Below are 17,623 nucleotides of genomic sequence, written 5' to 3' on the forward strand. Positions count from 1 at the left end.
TGGTCGAACTGTTTGCGTCATCGGGGAGCTTACACTCAAAATGGCTTGGGTCCCTTTAACATAACAATCATGTTGATAAATGTGTGAGTTGTCCTAGTTATTTTCAAGAGAGAGTCCACGTGTTTGTGTTTGAAGTGTTTGGAGACATCCATTAATAATGAGCAAGAGGACGACTAGACCCTTTTGGGACTGTCTCCTTCACCGTGGAGGCGACGGGCCTGGATGCTCTCCAGGGAACAGCTCCAGGAAGAGGCTGTCGGCTGCTCTGTACCGGAGGGGGCACACACATTTACCAAACTATCCCCACGGCCCTCGTCCTTGAAGCTCTCGTCTTTGAAAAAGACTAAACGTGGCGTGAGAGCAGCTTGTCCAGGAAGGTTTGTCATCAGAGCCTGTCAGCAGACCGCTCGGACCAACAAGGTGGGGGTCACCTGACCGCCAGGGGGGTCAGCATCATGTTCACAAACTATTACTGACTATAGGTTTGACAAACTTTGACCATATTTACATATAAAATATAATAGAATATTTATAATTACATATAAAATGGATTGATGAGTTTAAGAAACTGAAGAAAAGTTCTGTATTCATTTAACTGTAATATAATAATATATATATATAATACACAAAGTGAGGAGGCTCTTCATTGTGGTGTTTAGAAGCTGATTAAGTAGAAGCTGTGTTTGCATGAATATTCATATTCACACTCAAATTGTAAATAGAGGTGAAAGAATACAGAAACACATCATTCACAGATGTTACTGTCTTTCCTTTCTTCACCTTTAACCTCACAGGGCTGGTTAGCAAACACTTCAACTACTTAAAGGAGCCTGCTGAGTCTGTGGAGGGTCTCCTGTAAACACCCACCCTGACCACAGCTGGAGGGAACCTCAGTGGAGGGGGTGTTTTCCCCCACTGGTCACAAGGAGCAGTGAGGAGCCCCATCGACACCCTGAAACCAACCCGGAGGAGCCGCACACGGGTGAGATTCACGCTTTGATGAAGTCATTTTCTAACTCCATGCTCCAGTTTTTCCAGAGGAAGGACTAACCTGCTGGTCAGGCAGGCGTACGGCTGTTTAACCTCTGATAGAGAGCAGCCTGCAGACATTTTCCTGAGCTGTTCTCTGGGAGCATCCAGGACTGCCTCCCACGCAGTGGGTGAGACAGATCCAACGGGGGCTAGAGGACGACTACAGGAACACAAACTGAGATGACAGATAGACAACCAGAGCTGCTATACAGAACATTTGCTGAACCACACAACTGCTGCAGTAAAATCAAACTTCACTTGGATCCAGGATCGGTCACACAGAACCACCCCATTGTGCAAAGATTTCAATTTGGGGACTTTCATGAAACAAATATTTAGAGATTAACAAGGGTGGCAACATGGCCTAGTTCTACAAAGATGCTGCTTAGAAATGTGAGCCGATACAATTAAAAGCTCCTCTTTCACTACATCCCAACTGAATGGCTCAAAAGGACGTGACCACACAGACCTCCCTCGCCATTCTCTACTGGCCCGAGCACACAGACTACAAACAAATGTCGGGGACAGGAGAGATACTGCCACCTAGGGGCAACATGCAGATCGACATGGTAAAGTAAAGCAGTAGAGGAGCGTGTGTTTAACTCCTGGTGGTTTGGCAGGAGCTGCTGGACGCCTGGAGGAGAAGAGGATCTATCACTGAGCAGAGCATGTGCTTGAGAAGAAAGACAACTGTATTGACAAGAAGAAACTATTACACATACCCAGTTAACCTACTTGGTCCAGTTCCAAAGCATTTGAGTGCTTTTTATGTAAACAAGACAGAAAGATTTGGGCATTTATTCATGGGCAAATACCACTTAACTTGATAAGGAAAAAAGAAACAGTAATGAATGAAATAAGCAGAGAGGGAGAGAGAGAGAGAGAGAGAGAGAGAGAGAGACCAGATAAGACCTCAAAGACACATGCAGGCTGGAGTAGAAAATAGTAGACAAAAGTTCTCTGGAGTCAGTGTGAGTGTGTGTGTGTGCGGGGTGTTTGCAGCCCATTTGGATGATTATTCAAAGGAAGATTATCGTTTCACAAGTGTTCCCTTTGGTCTAAGTCGTGTCTTTTGTTTGACTCTGACAGATTGGCTGTCATCCTACTGTAGCTCTACTGATCAGTTTACGGTACAAAAGAACAAGGTTGTTTCCCTGATAGTGGGAAGTCATTTAAAACTCATCACTGTGTCTTTTACGTTAGGAGCCAGAAAGAAACAAGGAGCAGATCCAATTTGAACAGGTAGAGATGATTTAGAAGTCTTTAGGCTGCAGGAGCCTAGTGTGGACAGCACGTGGAGCTTAGGAACAAAGGTGTGAGCCCTTTATTTTACTTCAGGTGTCCTCCATGTGGCGTGATAAGGGTTAAGTCAAGGCACAGCACAGTTTGAGGACACAGTTTGCCTCTATGGAAGATTTAAAATGCCTAAATAAAAACAAATCAAACATAGAAACACAGTAATATAAAGCACACTTTGTCATATGTATTTCCTGTGTCATAAATAATTAAAAGCACTATAATGTTAAAAGGATAATCATGTGCTGCATGGATTCTACTTATTGCAGGTCTATGCTGCTCTCTGCTGGATAACACTGAACGCTAGCTAACCCGCCCATCACACAACCACAGCAGGGTCTTAGTACTGTGCTAGGACTTCACACTGTGCTTACGTTGCCACAGAATGTAGCTGAGGTATATTTACAGATGTGTCCTCTTGCCTCTGATCTAACCGTAAACTGCCAATAAGGTGAGGCCGCGCCTCACTGTAGGCCACGCCCTCTTTTGTTTGGTCCAATCTGATCAACTCATAATTAAACACGGACATCGGTCACATTCACTCCACAATGGAAAACAATTAATTCAGTTATTTAAGACAAAAAGCTACACAATTTTCCTTTTTACATATTTTTTTCATTTAATTCTGGCACAGTCAATGCATAACAATGCATATTGGTTTGTTCTTATTTAGCATCTGGCATTTTAAATCTTCCATACGGCCCAGCACAAACAGCTTCTACCTCCAGACATATTTTGTCATGATCAAGACGGTGCCTTGGGTAATTGGATTAGTCAGTCCAAGGACAGATTGCAGATATCACATTTAAGCGCCATGAGACGTCTGATCATGACTCTTGACTCAACATTGGCTAATTAAGACTTTATCTGCAGTAAAACTTAGAAGTTCTCATGCCTGATGGACACAAATGTCTTTGATATTTCTTCACAGGCAGGGGCCTTAGCGGGGGAGCAAATGTTTGAAGTTGTCATTCCTGTTCCTGACTCAACTTTATTTATTTTTTTATTTTCTATTTTTTTACGCCTTTGCAGGCGCCCGCTCGGAAGAAGCAACACATCTTTTCACTCATTCATTTGGAAACAGTGTGTGCCAGTGCGGCTCATATTTCCATCCGAGGTGTGGTATGCTAATGTTGTGTTTCGACTCAGATGATGTGTGCTGAACAGACACACTAGAACTTTTCCTCTCTTTCCTCCCTCCCTCAACGAGAACAAACAAAAAAATCAAGATGGCAGAGGAGTCAAAGAGAGCCAGAAACAAAGCAGCAGGAGTGTTACACAGCACAGGAGTGTCTCTCTACACGTCAAAAGTCATAATATCAGTAAGAACTGGCCTACAACCTATGCATAACTAAAGACTAAAAAAATGAGGAAAGAAAAGTTTCAGTACCAAAGGAGATGAGAATTCATGTCAACCAACACAAAAGAGCAAGAAAAAACTCATTTGCAGACACTGTGGTAGATACCGTTGGAGTGGGCAGGGGGAGGGTGGGGGTGTGGGAGCAAAGTAGAGGAGATTACATACATCGTGCCCTTTCTCGGCCTCGGCGTGGTTGAGTCTGCCGGCCTTGCCGTTGCGGCTCCGCTGGGTGTGGTCCCCGTTGTGCCACGCGGCGGGAGCGTTGGGGCCCGGGGACAGAGAGGTGCCGGACGCCTGTTGTCCATCTGTCTTGTGCTTGGAGTTCAGCCTGGAAGAGCAGAGCCGCACAGCAACACTCACTTAACAAATGATCGTGTTTGGACATAGATCAGAGCTCACATGTGCTACAAGTGGACTTAGATGGAAGATAGAAGCGAAATTACTTGATGCAAATTTAAGATGAACATAAGTTGGATCATAAATGTGGATTGATATACTGTTGGATTGAACAGGGCTGGGTTGTGGAGTGACTGCTAAAAACATCACAGGTCATAATAAAGTATATATTAGCTAAATATACACGTTTCTCAATAGGGTAGTCTGATCCTCCTGTTTTTATTAAAATGTCCCTTTCAGTGCATCTTCATTGCCTCCTACATGAACAATCAGTGGTGGTGTCTCTGATGTACCTCGCCTGCCAGCACTAGAATTTATTTCCTGCCCCAGTTTAGTTTTCTATTTGTTTCCATTCCAACCAGTTTCCCATTATTTCATCATTTCATTTGTATATTTGCATATGATAAAATTACAGAGTGTTGTTTGATTCCTATTTTAGTTGCAACTGGAGATGTTTCCAGAATGACTAATGAAGCAGAAAAAAGCAGCGTAAATCCTTGTCTGTGATTGGCTCCTCCTGCTCTGAGTCATCATGTGATCACCTGACAGTTGCATTCAAAAGGAAACTGCACCGACTTTGTTCATCAGTGCGTTTCCAGGTCCGGGGGAGCACTATATGTGACTGTAGCTGTGATAATACAGCTGAGGGACTCCAGATGAATCAAATCTCCACCGGTTCTGTCAGTCGGCAATTTGCATTGTGGGTAATGTAGTCCACAGGTTTTGATTTATATAATATCTGGTTCTGCTTAATAAATTAATTTTTCACTCACTAGTTTTCTCTCCAAATCTTTCTTCTGTAATTCTGCAGAGTTTGATAAATACAGGCCCAGAAACTTAAGTTAAAATACTTCATGAAATAAATATTCTGCTCTGCCACCAGCAGAACGACCCACACAGGAGGGCAGATGTCTTGGTAACTGCCCCGTTACACTAAAAATAATTGCAGACTGAGATATCATTGCCTTTCAGTGGTGGATATTATAAACATGGGCAGGAGCTCCTTTTGGACCAACAGCAATTGAATGAGGGACTGACCGTCACCAGGGCAACTGCTGGTGTGTGTGTGTGTGTGTGTGTCCGTACGTACGTGTGTGTGTGTGTGTGTTTGTTGAAGGGTCTACCTGGTGGGAGATTTGGAGGTGCTCCGAGTGGAGGACAGGGAGGCGCTGCGGGAGCTGCAGCAGCTGCCTTGACGCTGTGAACTCCTGCTGGGAGTCTCACCGGGGGACCTGGTTGACAGCAAACGGACAAACACACACACACACACAAGCGTACGCACACGCACGCACACACACACACACACACACACACACACACACACACACACACACACACACACACACACAAAGCCACGTGTATGTGCGCATTCATCACAGGGACAAACACGACACAGCGAGCTCAGTAGTCTATCTCCTGATATGTAAAACAGTTCATGCACTGCCAAACACTTTCAATATATATTCTAATCAAGGCAGGGTGTGATGTATGGCATGGAGATTGTGTGGAAGTCACACATAACGCTCAGAAGATGCACTCTTTACAGTCATTTACATTCCCTGAGAGTCTGAGCCTGAGATAATGGGTGTAAAATAGCAATATAAATTTATGAGAGGCTGAACGTGATTCCATTTGAACCCATTGTTGAAGACTGAGACTATTGTTCGCTGTTTGTTTTACTGTGTGCAGAGGACTAATTCTGCTTCACTTATTCTTACACAATGCACACTGTACAGTGAACTGTATGAGGAATTTACTGATAATAAATGAGAGGCTGTGCTATAAGCGGGCATATAGGGGTTTCTCATTAACGTGTAAATACAGTATCAGAGAGATTCTACGAGTGTCTCACCTCTTTTTCTGTTTGTTCTTGTCTTTGTGTTTGTTCTTTGGGCTGCCCGATCTGAAACACACGCCGTACGTCAGATAATGAAGCTGCGTGCATTCAAGCATGTAAAAAGAGAACTCAACGTACCACTCGCCCATATGGATCGCATTGTTTTTTTGAACAAACAGTAATCAATGGACAGAAATGACAATAACATTACACACACTTTACACAGGGAAAAAACTCATTTGCAGCACAGTGCTTTGACGCACGCCATCATGAACCATGTTGTTAACAGTGCTGATCATGTTCAGATGAACAGTTTTGTCTTGTTTAGCACACACCTGTATCTCCTCTTTTTCCTGGAGCCAGATGCAGATCTATAAAGATAAAGACACCGTATTATTTAGAATGATGACAGCTACATCACATAACACCTAACTGCTCCCAGAAACAGGTTTACTGAGTAATGTGGTGATTTTATATAAGAGCTTTTACTCTGAGAAGGTATTTTTACCTCAGTCCATGCTCCACATTTGAGGCGGTTCTGGGAATTACTAAACCTGCTTCTTGAAATAAATTCTAGGACGTTGCAGGTCGTATGTTGGACAAATGCTGGAGGCTGGACCCAAAACCCTAAACTGTGCTGTTATTAATCTGTGAGCAACATGTGCTTATGTTCTGTTTCTTTTTTTTTTATATCTTTAAATTCACCTCCAAAGAATACTGAAATGACATACAGTCCCTGGAGGTGTGTCAGCAGATAATATATACAGATACAGGTACTCATGCGCTCATAAATTATTAGTGTACATTTGCTGACAAACACAACACACACGCAGCAGTGTGTACCAGTGGCAGCCTTAGATTTGTCACAGAATACGAACATGGTTAAGTTAACAGCAGGAGGATGGTGTCTTTTCCTCTGCCAACTCCTAAATGGAATATTTATAGATGTGCGTGTGAGCTCCCTCCTTGCTAACCAATCTCATTCGTCTGCATTCATCCATATGTGCAGAGAAGCCCCCACGGAGCGCTAACGGCAGGCTTTCTGCTCTTGGTATTCTACAGGTGCTGGGTGTCGGGCTTAGGAATAATAAACTCTCAGATTCAGTTTCTCTTTGCGCGCGTTTTTGACAATACAGTAATGATGGGGGGGTGGCCATCCTTCAGTTCTCAGCATTGGACTGACACATCACCTCCATATCACTTTCACCCTCACTGCAGTTTCCATGGTGATTAGTCAGACCATCTCCTCCACTGTTTTACACACCTACAGCTTGCAGTGGAGTGTAGATTCTCTGAAAGGGGAGTAATAAAGCTGTCACAGTAATGTATGTGGTTGATATGTGACTCAGAGCTGCGGCCCCACTAGCAGCTCATGTTTCCCACTGGATGGAGTCAACTGGGGACTACTGTATACGAGGTGTTGTTCTGCAGCGCTCACTCTTCTTCTCTCACACACTGTGCTCACAGCTAAATCCCCTATCCCACCCTCTGCTGCCTGGAGATGGATAGCATATCTGCAATTTAGAGGTAAATTGGCGTGAAAAATAAACTATTATCTTAAAGTGAGCTGTATATTACAAACAAGCAGCGGGATGAATTTTAGCTGTTATCTGCCCCTCCCCTCCTAATATGCACCTTAAAAAGGAGACTCGCATCAAGAGCAACTCTGGGGGAGGACCCCTGCATGCTGCTCCCCCCTGCCTCGTCTATACATTATTCATACATCAACAGTACCTGCAATGCAGAGCAGCGTTGGTGCGAGGCTGGGGGGGGGGCGAAGGGCTGAGGGGGGAGGACACGGGGGACTGGGATGTGTGTGGATGGATGAGAAGTGGGAAACAAGGATGGGGGCAGTGCAGTGATGCTCAGCTATTTGATGAGAGGCTCATTTTTCTTGTGCTGTGCGCCCCCATACAGGCTGGGTTATTAGAGCAACACATTTAGCCCCCCCCCCCCGGTCAGGCGCAGAACGGGAGAAAGTGGAAGAGGAAGGGGCTTGTTGTTGTTATGGTATCCCAAGGCACAAGTATTTGTTTTCTTATTGTATTTCCTTTTCATCTAATCTTTCTTCCTTTCATGCTTCTTATCCTTGTTTCATCCTTCCCCTCTTTTCCACCTGCCCTTTCTCTTCTCTCTATCCCCTCTTCCCCTCCTTTTTCTTCCCTTTTCTTCCCATCTTTCATTCCCTTTTCTCATTTCCCATTTCCTCCCACCACTCTTCCTTAAATCACATCTTTCTTACTTGCTTTCTTTCTTCCCTTCCTTTTCCTCCCTGTCTTTCATCTTTTCTTTCTTCCTTTCCTTCTCACTATGCCCTTTCTTCTTTTCCTCCATCTCTTCCTTTTTCTTCTTGTATTTCTTCCTGTCCCTTTTCCCTTCTCTCGTCTCCTTGTCTTTCTTCAACATCACTGTGAGCAGCTGTTGACAAACCCTTGAGAAGTCAGAGTATCTGTCTTTTGATGTTCCTCTCACAGCACGTACACACTCACCTGTCTCGCTTGTGTTTCTTCCCACTCTTTTTCTTCTTCTCTCTGTGAGTGGGTGAAGAGCTGCCAAACCTATTGATGGAGAGAAGGAAACATTTGCATGCCATGACTGCAAAGTGAGCCTCAGACTTCTGGCTTTTTGCTCGTCATTGTCTTACATTACGCTGCACTTCAGAGGGGAACACTGTTAGTAAAGGTGTCAATCTGTAATAGCTCGCTGATTTTTCTCTCTTTGTCTCTAGCTCTGTTCATCCCTCTGCTTTTCTCTTCATCTTCTCTTTAGCACCAGTGTACCTCTCTCAGCCTCTCAGTCTGTCTTCGCTGACCTTGTCCAAAGAAAATAGAGGATGAAACTATGCTTTGCTAATGACTTCCTGCGGCTTTCGTCCCCCAGTCTCCACAATTGCAGTATCTGATGGCTTATTTGCAATATTGAAACCAATATTATTGGAATTCTGTTTCACAAAATCACTGTGTAATTATTCTGTCAGCGAGGCAGGAAAAAAGAGAGGAAGGAGAACAATCGAAGCACTTCATCAGCTGAGGCCTTTCCCACTCACCGGCTCCTTCGGCGGCCAGATTTCTTCTTCTTCCTTTTCTTTGGACGAGGGGATGGAGAGCTGCTTGATTTCCTCTTCACTCTGAATTGGCCACAGAAAGAGAGATCAAGAGCAAGATCAAGAGTGAGAAAGGCAGAAATAATTTACAAGTGATTGCTGTTATAATCATTTTCAGAAAGAATAAAGTTCTGATTATAGTTATTTGCTGCTGTGCTGATAACAAGGTGCAAGTAATAAGTAATAAGTGTCTGTTTTCTCATTTCCTCAATTCACTCTTCCATAACACCCGATATTCATGAAATGTATCTTGCAATGGAAACAGGAAATTGCTTTGAGGAAATTACACTTAATCTTTTCTGCAAAGTGACACATGCACTATGCACAATCTAAATGACCTAAAATCTAAAATCTGAAATAACAGGTGCTGTTACTGGGTGCTGGAGGTGGAGCCGGAGGGTGTGAAGAGCATTTGTAGCCTGAGATCAATTTTGTGTTTATGGATGTTATCAAAGGAAACGCCCAGAGGCGATGTGAAGGAGATAATAGGTGGTTGATTTAATCTACCACTTCAGGGGTCAGAGGGGTCAGCACATTCGCATTAGACAGCGTGTGTGTTTGAACGTGTGCTTCACCTGCTGTCGCTGTGATAGTCGTGGCCGTAGTCTCCATCTTCATAGCCAACCAATTCAGGGTCCCCTTCGTACTCGTCAGGCTGATAGTGCAGGTGGTTGACTCTGAAATCACATGAATGGAAGATCATAAGTGTGGAAGCAGGGCCACAACTTCCTGTTTACACTAAATTTATGTGTGTGTGTGTGTGTGAGAGAGAGAGAGAGAGAGAGAGAGAGAGAGAGAGAGAGAGAGAGAGAGAGAGAGAGAGTATTGTGAGTAAGAGGAATAAAAAATGTTTACAGATGATTCTAGTCAGGCACAGCTGTGCTTTGAGCTAAATGCTAATGTCAGCATGCTAACATGTCTACAAAAACAAAGCATACAGGTGTTTAACAGGTATGATGTCAGCATGCTAACTATAACCCAACAGACTCTGGACACTATTGAGCCAGTTCGAGTTTTGACCACATGATGATGCTAAATGAAAAGCTAAGGTATCACCAGTATTTGCCAAATTCATACTGAGGGGATTTGAGGAAGACCACAAATGTCAGCCTTGCGGTGGTGGAAGTGAAATCAGCAGTCTGGGGACACAAATGTCTGTAGACAGTTTCATGGCAATCAATCTAACAGTTGCAGATATTTTTCGGTCTGGGCCGAAGTGGAGGGCCGACCCTGCCATCCCTCATCTGGCACCTAATGTAGGAGTAAAAACACGTGACGCAAACACACTAAACTTCTGTGACTGTACTGACATTTGTAATCTTCTCTCACCCCGGCAGTGAGAACATCATCTCTCTCGCTCTCACAGCTCAGTTCGTGGGATTCGTACGTTCCCACTGGTTTCTCACACACAATGGTCTGTATATATACAGACAGATGGCAGCAGCCTGCCCCCTAATCCTCCCTGCCCAATGACCCCCTCTCCTCTTATGTGGCCTCCTCTGATCCACCACACCTGACCTTGCAGACTCTTTGTGGGCTTAAGATACTGATAAAAACACACACACCACACTGATTATTTCCCCTTATGCAGTCCTATCTCACTGACCTTATCACGTCCCGGTATTGTTATAAACCCAGCAGGTGATGTTCTAGGCATCCTGGTACTTTTTACACACAGATATGGCATATGGAAGTATATATAGAGGTTATTTGGATTAGAGTGATGATGGCAGAGACATAACCTCGCTGACAAACCATGCAGCCTCAATTAGTCAGAGAGAGATGAAAACAGGCAGGAGTAATGAGACAAAGAAGGTAAAGTGACACACGGAAAGAAGTTGACAAAGCAAAGGACGCTGCATCTCGAGTAAGGAGCTCAAACACACATGGGGCTCACAGTCAGAGCAAATTTTACATCAGATCAGGAGGGAAGGTGTAGGAAGAAAGCAAAACAAGTGGTGTAAAATGTCTGGAAGGAGAGTGTGCAGAGAATTTGAGCAGGGCTCAGGCCTGATGGTTAGTTAGGAAGAGACGAGGCGACGGAGCCCTTAATTGGCTGAGCGCCACTGGGCACAGCAGGGATGCTGAGTACCAGCAAAATAACCTCACTTCACGATGACAGCCCTTTCCACATACACAGAAAAGTGTTCGAGCTCAACACACTGCTGCAACACTCACAGTCTGATGAACAGACTTTTTTCTTCTTCAAAAAAAAGATGCTAGAATTGAACATCAGACAAGTATTAAAAATGCGATATGGCAGTAATGGATGCGATGCCATGACTTTGGCACTTTATACTTGAATTTTCCCTCATCCATGAGACCTTTACATTTACAACACTTACTGAATTCACATTTAAAATCTCAATTTTGCCTTTTAAAAACAACATTTCAGCCGCCAGCTTGTGCGCCTTTTGCCTACGACTAGAGTCTCTGTAGGTCCAGGAACGAAGCACACTGCCAAAAAGAGTAATTAACAACAACTGAAACTATCTATTGGCCCCATGCTTAGTCATTAGTGATAAATCAACTAATTCCCCATCCTGTCTCAAATCTCTTAATTGATGCCGTGCTCCAATATGCCGGAGACATCTGCCCAGCTGGGTCGTGATCAACACAGCGTCCCTGTTAGGCAGATGAGTGAGTGTCCCTGTGCTTAATGGTGCCCTGGTGAGGCAAGAAGCTCCCTTATTCAGCCACCGTCCCTGAGACCAGGCAGTGATGGACTCCTCAGGGCTGCAGCACAAAGCACTGCAGCTCGTTCATATCCCCGCTCAGACAGCCACTCTGCCGCTGAAGGCCCGGATATATTTCCATTGCTGCAGAGAGTTATAGTTTGTTATTGTGGGAGGAGGTAGGTGGAGGTCGGATTGATTACTCCTCAGTATGAGGGTGGGGGCAAATCTAGTAGCTGCTTCATGGTGGTCACGTTACGATGAAGAACTGACTGGGCTGGAGGTTTAAGCTCAGCTGATCAATTCTGTGATCATGGGGGGAGGCCTCGATGCTGTGGACGCACCTACATCAGGAATATGTCGATTAGCAGATCCATTTTTATTGAAATGAAATATATAGCTGTTTGCTAATGAAATGCTGGTCATTTCATCAGATACTGAAGGGCTCTGTGAAGCCCACGGTCAGCTTCCCCATTGATCCTGCTCTCATCGGACAGTATCACTGCGTAAGCCCGAATGGCTCCGGGAGGCTTTACACACTGCATTCCTTCTCTCGCTCTGTGTTCCCACCTGGTCTGCAGGAAATCAATGTGGGACATCGGTAAACAGAGTTATGAGCTGGCACATCCATGCCTACTGCTGGCTGTTTATTGCCAGTGTGTAAGAGTATTAAGCCACAGCTGAGGGGCCTTGCCTGTCAATAGTAATAGTCCCTGTGGGAAAGATGAAGATCTGAATAAAACCTCCCAGCGAGGCAAACTCAAACACACTGAAGGCAGCAGTATATTTGAGGTCTAAACTGAGCCTCCTGGCTCCTATACTCTATATCTATATCTACATACAGTTCATTTTGCCTGAAATTGTGTTACAATAACATGAACTGATCACAGAATAAAGTACATGAATACAACACAAGATGTGCACAATAATAACAGTAATCATATATTTCATATATAAAGATTATATTAGAGGACTATACTAACCTACAGCCCCATTAGAGGCTCTCTGAGACCGTGCTCAGACACACTGGTGCTATGAGCTAACATAACATTTTAATATGTTGATGTTTGTGAGGTATATTTGATATTGTTTCCCATGTTCACCATCTCAATTTAGCGTGCTAGCTAACCCTAATGTTTGCTAATTAGTTACAGCTGATCCTGATGGAGGTGCCATCAGTTATGATGTGCATACTGCTGACTTTGTACCACATTCTTTGTGGTCCCACGTTAAGTGAGGTGAGGTTCCTCTACTGCATCACCAGTTCACTGTTGTTGATCTGCTTATTGCTGGTGACAGCGGGTATCAGTTAGGGCCTACGTCAGTCTGCACGGGGCCAGCCTGCCGGTTGATTAATGGCTCACTATGTGGGCATAGAAGGACGTAGATTCCTTCAGAAAGGGGTCTGTAGTTAGGAGAGAGGTCTGGTGAGTGCTGAGTGTGAGGGGAAGTGGGGGATAACAACACTGCAAATTACAACCTTCTTCAATTTTCCACATCAAGGCCTTCCTGGAGATGGAAAGTTGCAGAATTTGAGGTAAGCTCTGACATCCCAAATTGGCCTGACTCAGAAGTGCCCTTGAGAGTGGACTAATGCGAAAAGCAACACAAGCAATGCTTTGTGTGCCTTCACTTCACTTTCTCTGGACCACTATTGTTTATTCTAGTCATCCTAGTGTGTATACCCCCCCGCCCATCGTCGTCCTCCTCGTTTCAGCGAGGTCTGGTTCAATGTCAGACGCCGACTCAGATGCAGAGGAGGGAGAATCATTAGTCTAGTCTGTGAGACAGGAAGCATCAGCGTCATTACCGTCATTAGTTCACAGACAGCGGGTCACGTCGCCACCGCCACACTGCCTCTCTCCATCATTCACACACACACACACACACACACACACACACACAGTGTGAAGGACTGACTCAGGGGGGCCACCACGCCTTCACCCTGCTGTTGCTGTTCCTCATGTGTCTGATGGCTGAACCAGCGGCATCTGTGAGTGTGTGTGTGTGAGTGTGTGTGTGTGTGTGTGTGTGTGTGTGTGTGTGTCCTCCTGTGATCTGGACAAAGACACACAATCGTTTATTTTGATTCCATTAAGATGAGACACTTTCCCTCCCACCTCACCCTCAAAGCTAGAGCGAAGCTTAGACAAATTGACAATTATCATGCCAATCTTCGCCTCATTGGCTTCCAGCAGAGTTTAGAATAGACTTTAAAATGCAGCTGATTATTTTCAGAGCACTGGGGTTTAACCATTCCCCGTGTATCCAGAGAGAGGCATTATCAGTCAAAAGCAAAGGATTCAAATTGAAATGTATTGGCCTTTCACAATTACAGTTCGTATTCTTTGGAACGGACCGCCTGAAGACATTATTAGACTGGCAGGCCATTTCTCATAACCTCTTTTAAAATCAATTTCTGCTAGAATTTGATCTTTACTGCTGTCTACTTTTACAAGATTCATTAGCTATAAAGCATTTGTATCTATTTTTTAATTAATCTGCCATCAGGGCTACAAAACACTTTGGGCTCCCTAATAAATGAGCTAAAAAAAGGCGTCAAGGTGAATAACCAGGCGTGCACACTGGGGCTGTAAAAGACTACAAATACATTATTCCGATGTGCAAAGATCATTTCCTCTGAATCCAAATCTTTTGGCGATGCTCATCCTCCGTAACTTCTCAACAGGTTTTTACCTGATTAGTTGTTCAGTGCCGGATAAAGCTTGACTGTTATTTTTACTTCATGATCCTCCCAAAGCTTGGAGCTTTCACTGACACTTTAAAGAAACTTTATTTCCATCTTGGGCTTCCTCTTATTGCATCACAAACCTCAGTTTTGAAAATCATACAATTTGGCCCAGTGCTTTTCCCCACTAACCTCCTGCTCTATTTCCACTCCGGCATTAAAAGTTACAAAGCTTTTATTTAGACTCAGTTTAGACGTTAAAGACGTTAGAGGGGAGTTAAAATTAGCCCCACCTTTAGCAGCTGCAACATTAAAGTGATGTATACATGGATCCATCATTAATTACAGTCCGATCATACAACAATGGATACTTTTACTTTTGGTACGTCAATGATAACTGATGTTTATGCTTTTGTGCTTTAGGTGACATTCTAAATGCATGACCTGCAGCAGTATCTCTGTTCTGTGGTGATCTCAGTACTTACTCACCACTGCTGAATACAGATATTTGTGTGACATAAAAAGACACTGATAGCAGCTTTGCGTTACACCGCTAATGGACACAACACAGACATTAAACCTGACGTGCAGGGGTAACTCACGCTGGCTGTGTGTGTGAGCCCTCTCTGGTGATTACGCCCTCCTTGTCCATCAGCATTTGTCTGAATGTGCTCACTTTCTGTCGAATCTCTTCTTCTGTGTACCTGAGGATAGACGTAAAGACACAACAGTTAGTAGAGTCTCACACACACATTGACTGCTCAGCAAGCAGCAGCCTTTAATAACAGCACTGAATGCAGCAGGGGCACTGGCGAAGCTAATTGTCATCTGTCATAAGTGCCAGATGCCCATGTAGGAGCCGTGTCATCCCCCACTATCATGTAGGGTCCGAACAAATGGCAAAGACCATCTTCTGACCGTAACCAACAATGACACTTGGCTAGATAAGTAATTCAGATAAGTTATTGTCAACCTCTCCAAACCATGCTGCGCTCCTTGTTCTGGCCCGGACTGCATGTCATGTTTTATTCTGCAAGCAGAGTGTCATGACTCACTGGGTTGAGATTAACTGTGGGGCAGCGCGACAGTGACAGAATACAGTGGACCGCTGCAGTGGAACATGGAACAAATGATCGTCTATGTCACGTTGTTAATTTGTTTTCATATTGTCTAATTAACAATATCTGGATTTTTCTCTTTCCGTGTCTTTTGGGGCAACAGAAGAGCATCAAAGAGATCAGTTATACTTTCATTTCACTGTGATCCTATTTGGCGCCGTTGATAACAAATGAATCAAAATAAAACATTTCATGCATACAGCTGGGGGCTACATCCTCGCAGTTTGTGAATAACACAAGTGTCGAGCACGAGCCTGTGACCACAGGCCTGCCTCTGTTAGACTGTATCTACTGGCAGCCCTGTGAGGGACACAGTAATAACTCCAGCTGCCTGTCTGAACAAGTGCGACAGAGGGAATAAAGTATCTTCTGTCCAGTGTGTTCTATAGGTTCTCATAGGATAATTATGGCCGTCCGTGAACTCGACAGAACATGGCTTCTTCAATGCACTGTGGACCGAGCTGATCTCCTGGTGTATTCACACCATCTTCACATCATCTGCACATTCTGCTCTGGCTGTGGGAATGAGATGTAATGAGCTACACAGGCAGAAGAAAAAGAAAATGAGACAGGAGGATGGAGGAGGGAGGGGAAAGGGACAGAACTAATAAAGCTGTGAAAGCGTGGCCAGGAGCCAGATACCATAGAGTTAGACTGACTGGGAGCCTCAACCATTAATAATATACTGTAGTTCATACCAAGTTCAGAACAAGGGCATGTTGTTCAGTAATTATCAACCACTAAAAATGGCCTGCATTCACAGTATAGTGGTTAAAAAAAAACAAAAAAACCCATCATCTCATACTCATCAACTCATATTTGCTCATTTGGTGAGGGATAAGATCTGAAATGTGAGCTCCACATGCAATAACCAAAGCACTGAGGAACTGTACATCACTTAGTGCTCTCTGGCTGAGAATGTAGATGAGAAGACTGATGCCACGTTCATGTTTGTAAGTAAATGTGAAGATGGTTAGCTCGGCTTAGCATAAAGACTGGAAACAACCAGCCTGGCCCTGTTCAGAGATATAAAAAACCCTGTGTTCGTTTTTATGCTTTGTTTTTTGTATGGTCTCTTTTAAAAAGGAAAATACAAGTGTTAATTAGTTAATTGTGATTTTTATGAGGTGCTGCTTGGCGGATGTTTTGTGAAACACAGCTCATAGAGGTATTGGAGGTACTTAAAACCCTTAATGCCTGATTGCCCAAGTTGAGTGCATCCAAAACTCCCCTTAGAAAAAAAGATTCTTGTCATAACTACAGAACTTGCCTGAGAATCAACATGTTTTTAAGTTTTCATCGGTATCAAGGATATCCAGTGTCAGTTGTCTGTACATCCATGGTTTTCTTGCAAACAGGAACTGCTAATAGCTAATTCGGCATACTTTCAATGGTGCCAATTCACCAAAATGTAAACAAATATCGGCTAAAACACAGACTGCTCACTGCTAACTCACTGACTCCATGGCAACATTACACATCCTGTTTACATCCCCAAATGAGGGAGCCCCACAGTGTCAGACTTCTCTGCTCGAGCATAAAGATTTAATTGGGGGACCCACACTATACAGTAAAAAGAGCTCCAGAGCAGAAGCACACTAAATTATGTGCAGGCACAAGCTTCTGGCCATGCGGTTTATTTCTCTGTTTAACAGGTGATAACATCTGACATGTGAGCTCCACTTGTGGAGGTAAAAGTGCAGGGGAGCTGTCAGTCAGTCACTCAGTGCTGAAACACATTCTCTCACTGTCGCTCTCTTAGCTGGGGATCCTTGCAGGACTGATTCTATAAACTGGATTGTGAAATTAACCAGTGGCTCATTTCAGCGTGGAAATAGCATTAGTGTGAGGAGTGTTTGCTTTTCGCAGATTAAATATAGCAGCTGATACCATGTATTCTGGGCTTGAGCTATCGGCACATTGACGGTGCGGAGAATGAGATTAGGAGAAGTGTGATGGAGAGCTGAAATAGCTGGAAGATGGCCCAGCAGAGAGGAAGCCAGCCGGTGTGACAGCACCATCAGGTCCTGCTGTATGGCAATCTCCCAGCCCAGAAGCTGTCAACTCTGCACAATGGAGGCCACAAACACACACTTTATATTCATGGCTTTCCATGC

The 17,623-nt window shown here is 44.1% G+C and overlaps 1 protein-coding gene across 1 annotated transcript in view; it reads right to left on the reverse strand.

Moving 5' to 3' along the window:
• The window catches only part of srrm3 (serine/arginine repetitive matrix 3), a 31,300-nt gene that overhangs the window by 7,278 nt on the left and 6,399 nt on the right, over positions 1 to 17,623 (reverse strand). The window contains exons 2-9 of the mRNA XM_070843317.1: positions 14,991 to 15,092; positions 9,600 to 9,701; positions 8,968 to 9,048; positions 8,411 to 8,479; positions 6,257 to 6,292; positions 5,937 to 5,987; positions 5,209 to 5,316; positions 3,854 to 4,016 (exon numbers count right to left, since the gene is read on the reverse strand). Coding sequence (XP_070699418.1) covers positions 3,854 to 4,016; positions 5,209 to 5,316; positions 5,937 to 5,987; positions 6,257 to 6,292; positions 8,411 to 8,479; positions 8,968 to 9,048; positions 9,600 to 9,701; positions 14,991 to 15,092 — 712 coding nt within the window. The remainder of the gene's footprint in view (positions 1 to 3,853; positions 4,017 to 5,208; positions 5,317 to 5,936; positions 5,988 to 6,256; positions 6,293 to 8,410; positions 8,480 to 8,967; positions 9,049 to 9,599; positions 9,702 to 14,990; positions 15,093 to 17,623) is intronic.

Source organism: Pempheris klunzingeri, chromosome 14, assembly GCF_042242105.1.
Source record: "Pempheris klunzingeri isolate RE-2024b chromosome 14, fPemKlu1.hap1, whole genome shotgun sequence".
Classification (NCBI taxonomy): Eukaryota; Metazoa; Chordata; class Actinopteri; order Acropomatiformes; family Pempheridae; genus Pempheris; species Pempheris klunzingeri.